At 46.0% G+C, this 12,025-nt stretch overlaps 1 protein-coding gene across 2 annotated transcripts in view; it reads left to right on the forward strand.

The window, feature by feature from the left end:
• Nucleotides 1-1,145: 1,145 nt before the first annotated feature.
• The window catches only part of LOC140385713 (uncharacterized), a 127,688-nt gene continuing 116,808 nt past the window's right edge, over nucleotides 1,146-12,025 (forward strand). For both annotated transcript variants that reach the window (XM_072468158.1, XM_072468159.1), the window contains exon 1: nucleotides 1,146-1,332. In XM_072468158.1, coding sequence (XP_072324259.1) covers nucleotides 1,263-1,332 — 70 coding nt within the window. In that variant the 5' untranslated portion in view covers nucleotides 1,146-1,262. The remainder of the gene's footprint in view (nucleotides 1,333-12,025) is intronic.

Here is a 12,025-nt window from a genome sequence, read left to right on the forward strand (position 1 = left end):
GAAAGCTGGAGAGAACCTCCCTGCTTTGATTGATGGCAAATATTGTTTGACGATGCTCCTGTAAAGCACTGTGTTAAAGGCAGTATCTAAATGCAAGTTATTGTTGTTGATAATGTTGAGTAATTCATGTTTGAATGGAACAGAAATAATCCATTGTCTCCTGTTCACATGTGAAAAGTAAAACCCCTTTTACCTAAGATAAAGCTTTGTCCTTTGTTTACAGTCTACATGTCTCGCCATTCTAGAAATACTGCCCTATGGCTTTCTAATTTAAAAAATGTGCTAAGAATGTACAGACTCTGAAAAGGCAAATTAATTTAAGTGGGAGACTGGCACGAATGCAGCTTTTGTCTCTTTCTAACAGCTGGCACACTTGCTGTGTATTTCCAGCATTTCAAAATAATGCAGATTTTCGACGTTCGCAGCTTCTTTTCCTATTAAATCATCTCCTCCGGTTATTAACCAAACGGATTAATTATATATGTTTTAACATTAAAACGAGAAAGCCTCTCCCCCACCCCCCAATCACCATCAAGCTATCCAATCTCTCCTCCCCCACCCACCCACCCAGCTGTCTCACTGATGGTCTTTGTGCCTTGGTGATTATTGCTGGCGACACCCCTGCTGCTATATTAAAAAAAGACACTGCTTGAATCTAAATGAATATTTAATGAAGGCTGAAGCATTGACATCCAACAAAGACTGCAATGGGCTTGTAGAAATCAGAGCGAAACATGGTTTGTCTCCAAATGGAAGAATGGAGGGGACTGGGTGAAGCAATGGGACACAGGTGCTGGAAAAAAAGTGGCTTTATATTCTGCAGCATTGATGAGAGGCGAGAGCTCTCCCTATTTGTCTCTCCTAATTGATTAGAAACGAGAGCCCTCGCTGTTCCTCTGCTCGCTCTCTTCTCCCTCGCTCTGCAGTGCCTGGTACACACCCTGATTTTCTCATGAATCCTGCTGACATCATCTAGCATGACACAGCTAAGTACAGTAGAGTGCACTGTCAGAAGGGATGCTGGTGCAGCGCACTCTCAGTTTGCAAGCACGCACACAAACACACACGCAGTAAGCAGCCAGCACACACGTTCGCTCTCTTCCCCCCCCCCCTTCGGCGGAACCAATCCATCCACTCACCCCCCCGCCCCCCAATTCGGCAGCATTGGTGAGGATCAGGTGTAGGGAGGGATACCAAACAACACACGCTGGCTGCTTTGCCTAAATGAATCCACAGCATTCTTCCTGAGATCCAGCTCGAGAATGCCTGGGGATGCAGCAAAAGATGCAGCGAGTCTACACCAGGAGTTCCAACCTAAGCAAAGAAGCCCAGGTGAGTCGCGGGGCGAGGATTTAATCTATTCATTTATATTTTACCTTTTGCAAAGGATTTACCGTTTTAACAGTCTTAATGATGCACCCCCCCCCCCCCCCAATCTTGATGTAGAATATTGTTTTGAAGTGGGGGTGTCATACCGGGGAGGGGCAATTCGGGAGAATGTCCTGGTTCTCCGAAATCTGAAAGCACCATTGGCAGATATGTTGCTGCAGGACGCAGGGCCTCACCACCTCCCAAACCCCTATTAAAAAATAATAATTAAAATGAAATCTTTGCTTGTGTTGACCCAGCGCTGTTGGGTGCCGATTTAAAAATCACGGCAGGTGGGTGGTATCGGGTTACATAATATCGCTTGATAAGCTTCAAGGATGCCGCCTTTGAAGCACAAATGTGTTTTCCATTGGAGGTTGAGGCCGAATTACGGTCCTCGGACCTGAAATAAAATGCAATGTCGCCTGTGCCACCGCTGACAGGATTGAGAAATAAACGGTACAAGAGTGAGGTGGAAGACAATTTATTTCCAAGCCACGGGGCTGTTAATTGATACACATCCAATTGCCTTTTGAGTGACTGAACAGCTTCCCAACCGAGAGTGATTTTGTCTTTCAGTGCGTCCTCTTTGCAGTGCTTCATTCTGGGCCAGCAAGGTTGTGAGTTCCATAGAACATACAGTGCAGAAGGAGGCCATTTGGCCCATCGAGTCTGCACCGACCCATTTAAGCCCTCACTTCCACCCTATCCCCGTAACCCAATAATCCCTCCTAACCTTTTTGGTCACTAAGAGCAATTTATCATGGCCAATCCACCTAACCTGCACGTCTTCTGTGGTATGAAACCGGAGAAGCCACGGGGAGACTGTGCAGACTTCGCACAGGTAGTGACCCAGTGGGGAATCGAACCTGGGACCCTGGTGCTGTGAAGCCACAATGCTAGCCACTTGTGCTACTGTACTGCCCAGTTCCAACCCCCAGATTTGACACGTTCGTACAGTGCTGAGGGAGTGCTGCACTGTTGGAGGTGCCATCCTTTTGGATGAAGTGGGAAACCCAGTCTCCATCTCGCCCCTCAGGCAAACATAAACTCCTCTGTCGCAGGAGGGCAGGGAATTTTCTTTGGTGTCCTGACCAACATTTTTATCTCGTCCTTCACCACCAAATCGGATAATCTGGTTTTTTTTAAATGCCGTTTATTGAATGCTGCTGTGCACTAATTGGCCGACATCTTTCCTACTTTGCAACAATGACCATGCATTTGACAAGGTCTTCGTTGGCTGTAAAATAACTTGTTGTCATGAAAGACGCTATGTGAATACACGTTGGGTGAGATTCCTGGCAGCAGGAGGTGGCCCAGCATTGGGTGGAAGCAGGATCTTGTCTTGTAACAGTCAGTGGGATTTCCCATTGAATCCATTCCATGCCATCAAGAAATCCGTGGCAGGGGTGCGCCACTGACATGTCTTGAACCATTGGGAAAGCAAAATGTGCTGCAAAGTTTAGCAAAATAAAACACCCAACTGAGTGAAATGTCAACTTGGCTCATTTGCCTTTGAGTCCAAGGATGTGAGTTTGATGTTCACACTGGATATAATCTAATTCCAGCAGACTCAAGGGAGTGCTACACTGTCAGATATGCCAGCTTTCAAATAAAACATTAAGGAACATCCCGTGACACTATTAGAACATTCAGCAGGCACCAACGGTACTAAAGAATCCCAAACAGTTTAATTGTCCTTTTATTAGAACAACAAACAACATTTTCCCAGTTGTTCTCCTAAAATGTATAGAAATTCATGGCCCAGAAAGAGGCCACACAGCCCATTGGGGGTTGTGCCAGCTTTAAAAAGAGGTATTTGGTCTAATCACACTTTCCAGCCCTTGTTCCATGGACCTGTAGGTTATGACATTTCAAGTGCTTTTTAAATGTGATGAGGGTTTCTGCTCCTACCACCCCATCAGGCGGTGAGTTCCAGATCTTGACCAACCTTTGGGTGGAAAAAAATCTTTTAAATTCCCCTCATAGAACCATCTCTTTAAACTCCAATTTGTGCATTGTTTTTCCCCCACAATGTCTGTCTATATCTCCAGCTCACCTGCATGGCTACTTAAACCCTAGTCACCACACAGCAAAAAGACAAGGGTCCATCAAGTTTGCCTTTTGGTCAGTGCACAACGCAACAATAATGGAGTTATTAATCATAGCAATCAATCTCTATCAGCTAGTCTTCAACAGATCCAGACATGATGCAACAAAGGTTCCAGTGGTGGAGAATTTTGAGACCGAGGTTCAAAGTCATCTGATCTTCCCTTGGCACCTGCTATGTCTCAGAGAACTCACTATTTATCTGCTTCCCCTGTTCCTGGAGGGAGACTGTTCCATAGATTCACCACTAGCTCACTGATATATTAGCCTGATATTTAAAAGGAAGATGTTTGGGAGGTGGGGGTGAAGGATGAGGGGTGATGAGGGGTGGTGGGGGATGGAAAAAGAAGTGAAAACTGCCAGCAAATGTAACAAGGTTGTGATGTGGAAGTCCTGTCAAATAAAATAATGTGATCTCTTAACAGTTTATATCTCCTTTGCAACCCTTGGCTGACTGGATCGTCTGGCAGGCAACCAGGAGGGAATATTGATGGCTGGAGCCATGAACTGTCCTTGGCAATAGGGAGGTCAGAGGAGTCTAGAAATCGGAAGGACAAAGACCATGATTCTTTATTACTCGTTCATGGGATTTGAGCATTGCTGGCAAGGCCAGCATTTGATGTCCATCCCTAATTCCCCTTGCGAGAAGTGGTGGAAAGACACTTTCTTGAAGCATTGTGGTCTACATGGTATGGGGACACCATAGTGCTGTTAGGGAGGGAGTTCCAGCAACATTCAGGCTTGAGCTGGTAAATGGCAAGTAACATTTGTGCACCACATTTGACCATCTACAACAAGAGAAGAGTCTAACCATCGTCCCTTGATATTCAACAGCACTACCACTGCTGAATCCCCATGATCAACATCCTGGGGGCTTACCACCAATTAGAAACTTAACTGGGCCAGCCACAAATACTGTGGCTCCAAGAGCAGGTCAGAGTCCAGGAATTCTGCAGTGAGTAACTCACTCTGACTCCCTAAAGCCTGTGCACTATCTACAAGGCACAAGTCAGGAGTGTGAAGGAATACTCTTCACTTGCCTGGATGTGTGCAGCTTCAACAACACTCAGGTTTGACATAATCCAGGACACAGCAGCCCAATTGATTTGGCGCTCCATCCAAACTTCAACATTCACTCCCTCCACCATCAATGCACAGGGGCAGCAGTGTACATCATATGCAAAATCAACTGCAGCAACTTATCATGACTCTTTGGTCACACACTACATATGGTCATGATTGCTTTCAGAATCTGAGGACTTGTGAATTGTACTGTGCAATCATCAGTGAACAATCTTATATTTAGGATGGTGGGAAGGTTACAACGTTGAACAATTTAAGCTTGTTATGGACAAAGAAATAGACAAGTTTCAAAAAAATGTTTTGGTTTGGGAGAGTGCAGATTTGAGTAAAATAAGGCTGGATGCGGCTAAGGTATGTTGCTCTTATTAGCCTTAGTTTTATTAGCTCTAATTCTGTCACCTTTGCTCACGAGTCGCCAGGTATCTTTCTGATACCACCACGTGGTTCAAGTCTAAGTAATGATTAATAATGCAGCACACCGCTTAGTAAAAGTTAAATCAACGATCATTTATTATATACAGCAATAAATACTTATACAATAATCCTACTTCTAGACTACTACCTACCACTAAAGGCCAATACTTAACTTTGGTGATGGCCCACCAGGTCAGGGAAACGAATGGTCTATCGAATTAGGTCTGGCCCACGGGATTCAAAAAGGCTGGTATGAGTCGATAGTCTGGAGCACCTATCTGGTAGCGATCGCTGGAGTAAGACTTACTTGTTCTTTATCGAAGGGTCTCGAAGGTTGCGAGCAGGAAGAGAAGGGTCGATCTGAACTTGGCCCCTATTTTTATAGTTCCCAGGGGCTTCCCGCCTCTCGGGGCGGACCTCGTACCTGGTTCCAAGTGATTGGACTTGGTCCCAATCACTTGGTTCGATATGCTCCAATAATGGGGCGATTCCTTGATCGGGGGGGTGGTCGTTCTCCTTCCTTTGTCACGGCCACTGCTGGCGCCAAAAAGTCTGGATCGGCTTTATGTTGCTAATGTGTAGCAATTGTTCCCGGGGATGGCTGCTTAGTATGCAGATGGCTGCAGGTATCGGTCTGGGCCGACTGCCCCAGAGCCGAATACACTCTTTTGCCTGCAGCTGTCCGTTTGAGTCCTGTTGGCTGATTTTCCCATCAGCCTCTTTCGTTCGCCATTTTAGATCGGGGTTTGACCATTCTAATCGGCAATCAGCCATTTTAAGTGGCTACAGGTAGACTGGGAACAGCTACTTGTGGGGAAATCTACAGAAGAGCAGTGGGAGGCGTTCAAAAAGGAAATGGGGAAAGTATAGACCTAACATGTTCCCTCATGGGTGATAGGAAGGAGTAACAATCCCAGAGAAGGATAGATCACCGGAGGTATTCAGGATACGATGAGAAAGAAAAGAGGCTTTGAGCAGGTACAAGGGGAGCAACTCAGCAGAGGATATCGTGGAGCACAGAAAGTGCAGGATGGAGCTTAAGAAAGCAATTAGGAGAGAAAAGAGGGGATATGAGAGAGTCTGGCTGGTAAAGCAGATAAACTCACAAGATATTCTATAAGTATATCGATGGGCAGAGGATAACCAGGGAAAGAGTAGGGACCAAGGGGAAAATCTGTGGTTGGAGCGAGAGGACATTGGTAGAGTGTTGAATAAATACTTTGTATCTGTCTTCACCTGCGAGAATGAGGAGGTAGATAGGGAACTCGGGAGAGTGATTGTGAGGTTCTTGAGAAAATTGACATAGGGAGTGACAAGATATTGGAGATGTTGGCAAGCTTAAAAGTGGACAAATTTCCTGGTCCGGATGAATTATCATAGATTATCATAGAATTTACAGTGCAGAAGGAGGCCATTCGGCCCATCGAGTCTGCACCGGCTCTTGGAAAGAGCACCTACCCAAGGTCAACACCTCCACCCTATCCCCATAACCCAGTAACCCCACCCAACACTAAGGACAATTTTGGACACTAAGGACAATTTGTCATGACCAATCCACCTAACCAGCACATCTTTGGACTGTGGGAGGAAACCGGAGCACCCGGAGGAAACCCACGCACACACGGGGAGGATGTGCAGACTCCGCACAGACAGTGACCCAAGCCGGAATCGAACCTGGGACCCTGGAGCTGTGAAGCAATTGTGCTATCCACAATGCTACCGTGCTGCCCACTGTGTCCCATGCTGCTGTGGAAGGTGAGGGAGGAGTTTGCAGGGGCTCTGACCTAAATTTTTAATTTCTTTCTGACTACAGGGGAGGTGCCAGAGGACTGGAGAACATCTAATGTGGTTCCACTATCTAAGAAGGGTTGTAAAGATGAGCAAGGGAGCTACAGACCAGTGAGTCTCATGTCAATGGTAGGGAAGCTGCTAGAGATAATTCTGAAGGAGAGAATCCATCTCCACTTGCCTTGGAGAGGCAAGGTTTGATCTAGAATAGTCAGCATAGCTTTGTCAGAGGGAGGTCATGTCAAACAAATATAATTGCATTTTTTGAGCAGGCGACCAGGTGTGTAGATGAGGGTAGTGCAGGTGATGTAGTTTATGTGGATTTCAGCAAAACCTTTGACAAGGTCCCACATGGGAGATTTATATAGAGGTAAATGCATGTGGGATACAGGGCAGCACGGTAGCATTGTGGATAGCACAATTGCTTCACAGCTCTAGGGTCCCAGGTTCGATTCCGGCTTGGGTCACTGTCTGTGCGGAGTCTGCACATCCTCCCCGTGCCTGCGTGGGTTTCCTCCGGGTGCTCCGGTTTCCTCCCACAGTCCAAAGATGTGCAGGTTAGGTGGATTGGCAATGATAAATTGCCCTTAGTGTCCAAAATTGCCTTTAGTGTTGGGTGGAGGTGTTGAGTTTGGGTAGGGTGCTCTTTCCAAGAGCCGGTGCAGACTCGATGGGCCGAATGGCCTCCTTCTGCACTGTAAATTCAATGATAATTTCATAAGGTGGATTCAAAATGGGCTTAATTGTAGGCACCGAGGGTGATGACAGAAAGCAGCTTTAGTGACTGGAAGCCAGAGTCCAGTAGCGTACCACAGGGATCCGTGCTGTGCCCCCTATTGTTTGTCATTTATATAAATGACTATATGGGGGTAGTATCAGTAAGTTTGAGATGACACAAAGATTGGCCGGGTGGTTAACAGTGTATTGGGTTGAGTGTATTGGGTTACAGGAAGATATAGACGGGATGGTCAAATGGGCAGATGAGTGGCAGATGGAATTTAACCCTAAAAGTGTGAGGTGATACACTTTAGAAGGAGTAATTTGACAAGGAAGTATTCAGTGAACGGTAGGACACGAGGAAGTTCTGAGGAATAAAGGGACCTTGGTGCGTTTGTACATAGCTACGTGAAGGTTGAAGGGCAGGTTAATTGGCTTGTGACAAAGGTATATGGCTTTATCAATAGAGGCATGGATTACAAAATCAAGGAGGTCATGTTGGAGTTGTTTAGAACTTTTGTGAGGCCACAGCTGGAGTAATGTGTGCTGTTTTGATCACCACATTATAGGAAGGATGTGATTGCACTGGCGGGGGTGCAGAGGAGCTTCACCACAATGTTGCCTAGGGTGGAACATTTATGAAGAGAGGTTTGATAGGCTTGGGTTGTTTTTGTTGGAGCAGAGAAGACTCGGGTGACCTTATTGAGGTGTACAAGATTGAGGGGCATGGGTAGGGAGCAGCTGTTCCCCTTAGTTTAAGGGTCAGTCATGAGGATATAAGTTCCAGGTAAGGGACAGGTTTAGGGGGGATGTAAGGAAAAGCTTTTTTTACGCAGAGTGGAGTGACTGTCTGGAATGTATTGCCTGGGAGGGTGGTAGAGAGTGTGAATACTCTAGAAGGGTAAAGTTTCAAAGAAGACATGGTCAGAGGGAAGCTGGGAAGGGGAAGAAGGATCCAGAGGTGTGTTGGTATCCATGAAACTTGCATTCTTTCACTCCCTGAAAGGAAGATTAAAATATATTTGTTAAAACACTGGATGAGATGTAGGATGGAATGAAACTGTGGAACAGGTCCTCATTAAGATAGTGAGTTAGTGCTGCTGGAGAGAGCAGTTGACAATGTGCGTGTAACAGCAGGATCCAGATCATTTGGAGACTTGCGCAGAGAGATGGCAGATGGAGTTTGATCCGGTCAAATGTGAGGTAATGCATTTTGGAAGGTCTAATACAGGTAGGGAATATACAGTGAATGGTAGAACCCTCAAGAGTATTGACAGAGAGATCTAGGTGTACAGGTCCACCGGTCACTGAAAGGGGCAACATGGGTGGAGAAGGTAGTCAAGTAGGCATACGGCATGCTTGCCTTCATTGGCCGGGGCATTGTGAATAATAATTGGCAAGTCGTGTTGCAGCTGTATAGAACCTTAGTTAGGCCACACTTGGAGTATTGTGTTCAATCCTGGTTGCCACACTACCAGAAGGATGTGGAGGCTTTAGAGGAGGGTGCAGAAGAGATTTACCAGGATGTTGCCTGGTATGGAGGGCATTAGGTATGAGGAGAGGTTGAATAAACTCTGTTTGTTCTCACTGGAACGACGGAAGTTGAGGGGCGACCTGATAGAGATCTAAAACATTAATTATGACGGGCGTAGAGTGGATGGTCAGAGCCTTTTCCCCAAGGTAGAGGGGTCAGTTACTAGGGGGCATAGGTTTAAGGTGCGAGGGGCAAGGTTTAGAGGAGATGTACGAGGCAAGTTTTTTTACACAGAGGGTAGTGGGTGCCTGGAACTCGCAACCGGAGGAGGTGGTGGAAGCAGGGATGATAGTGACGTTTAAGGGGCATTTTGACAAATACATGAATAGGATATGAATAGAGGGATACGGACCCCAGAAGTGTAGAAGATTTTAGTTTAGACTGGCAGCATGGTCGGCACAGGCCTGGAGGGCCGAAGGGCTATTCCTGTGCTGTTCTTTGTTTGTTCTAATGGTGCATGGTACTGCGTGTGCATCCCAAGATGCAGTAAGCAGTGTGCGCAATGGTTCAAGGAATTCTGAATGTCTCTGAAATATCTGTAATCATGGGTGGATCTGAAACACAGAGAATTTCAATTGGAATTCAGATGAAATAGAACATAGAACATAGAACATAGAAAAATACAGCACAGAACAGGCCCTAGTTGGAGACAATTGCAGTGTAAAGAAATGAGAAGATTAATAATTTCAGGAGATATCCTGACTACATAGGCAGGAGGGAGCCGAACTACATGATGGAGGAAATGAACCATGAAGAGGGGCAGTTTGAAGAACGCAAATAATGGCTGGCAGAATAAGACCCTCTAGTCAATCTAGCATTTCCCACAAGAAGGCAATATCTTGTGAATCACAATATATACACTCCCTGTCCGGTTCCAAAAGCAATATTTTTCCTGGGTGAAGCAAAAAATGCAGGATGGGGTATTGCATGAAGATGGTCAAGGAAAGAGAGAGCCACAATGTTCACTGTCATTCTTGACCCTGCCAGGGGAGTTGGAGGGAATGAGGGGCTGAAAGCAGACTCCATTTCACCAGATAATTATGGAATAAGTAGTCTGGATGGTCATTTAATATATACTGGTGAGGAGAAGTGGAAGACAATGTCCACTTCAGTAAGATACAGGACGCCAAGGGTGCTGCACTAATTGTCAGTGCTGCAATAACGGTCACTGCCTTCCAATAGATGAGGGCTATGGTGGGCTCGTGGTTATGGCGCTTTCCCATAGAGATTGTGAACTCAAATCCTGCCATGGCAGTATGAAAATAAAATTCAATAAACCTGGTAATCTGTGGCTTGGCAGAAATCTGCCAGATTGTTCTTCAGAACATAATCTTCTCACCACCACTGGACTACTCAAAGATCACATGCTTGGCACTTGTTCTTAGCTCTTTGTTGACCCATGGCAATGTCAACCTTGGTGTAGAGTCAATTTGGTCATAAAACCCAGCTCCTCCACTTCTGTTCTATCAGGCATCAAGTCATGAGTGAACTCTCAGTTCCTACAGTCAAACAAGAACATAGAACAGCACACAACAAGCCCTTCGGCCCTCGATGGTGTGCCGAGCATTGTCCGAAACCAAGATCAAGCTATCCCACTCCCTGTCATTCTGGTGTGCTCCATATACCTATCCAATAACCGCATGAAAGTGTCCGACCCCACTAGCACAGCAGGCAGTCCATTCCACACTCTAACCACTCTCTGAGTAAAGAACCTACCTCGGACATCCCTCCTATATCTCCCACCCTGAATCTTATAGTTATGCCCCCTTGTAACAGCTACATCCACCCGAGGAAATAGTCTCTGAATGTCCACTCTATCTATCCCCCTCAATATCTTATAAACCTCTATTAAGGCGCCTCTCATCCTCCTCTGCTCCAAAGAGAAAAGCCCTAGCTCCCTCAACCTTTCCACATAAGACCTATCCTGCAAACCAGGCAGCATCCTGGGTAAATCTCCTTTGCACCCTTTCCAATGCTTCCACATCCCTCCTATAATGAGGTGACCAGAAGTGCACACATTACTCCAAATGTGGTCTCACCAGGGTCATGTATAGTTGCAGCATAACCCCTCGGCTCTTAAACTCAAGCCCCCTGTTAATAAACGCTAACACACTATAAGCCTTCTTCACAGCTCTATCCACTTGAGTGGCAACTTTCAGAGATCTGTGGACATGGACCCCAAGATCTCTGTTCCTCCACATTCCTCAGAACCCTGCCGTTGACCCTGTAATCCGCATTCAAATTTTTTCTACCAAAATGAATCACCTCGCACTTATCAGGGTTAAACTCCATCTGCCATTTTTCGGCCCAGCTCTGCATCCTATCAATGTCTCTTTGCAGCCGACAACAACCCTCCACCTCATCCACTACTCCACCATCTTGGTGTCATCAGCAAATTTACTGATCCACCCTTCAGCCACCTCCTCCAAGTCATTGATAAAAATCACAAATAGCAGAGGACCCAGCACTGATCCCTGTGGTGCACCGCTGGTAACTGGTCTCCAGTCTGAAAATGTTCCATCCACCACCACCCTCTGTCTTCTATGTGATAGCCAATTACTGATCCAATCGGCCAAATTTCCCTCTATGCCATGCCTCCTTACTTTCTGCATGAGCCGACCATGGGGCACCTTATCAAACGCCTTACTAAAATCCATGTATACGACATCAACTGCTCTACCTTCATCTACACACTTAGTTTCCTCCTCAAAGAATTCAATCAAATTTGTGAGGCAAGACCTACCCTTCACGAATCTGTGTTGACTATCCCGGATTATGCTGCATCTTTCCAAATGGTCATAAATCCTATCCTTCAGGACCTTTTTCATTATCTTCCCGACCACCGAAGTAAGACTAACTAGCCTATAATTACCAGGGTCATTCCTATTCCCTTTCTTGAACAGAGGAACCACATTCGTCACTCTCCAGTCCTCTGGCACTATCCCCGTGGACAGCGAGGACCCAAAGATCAAAGCCAAAGGCTCTGCAATCTCATCCCTTGCCTCCCAAAGA

Source organism: Scyliorhinus torazame, chromosome 11 (genome assembly GCF_047496885.1).
Source record: "Scyliorhinus torazame isolate Kashiwa2021f chromosome 11, sScyTor2.1, whole genome shotgun sequence".
Lineage (NCBI taxonomy): Eukaryota > Metazoa > Chordata > Chondrichthyes > Carcharhiniformes > Scyliorhinidae > Scyliorhinus > Scyliorhinus torazame.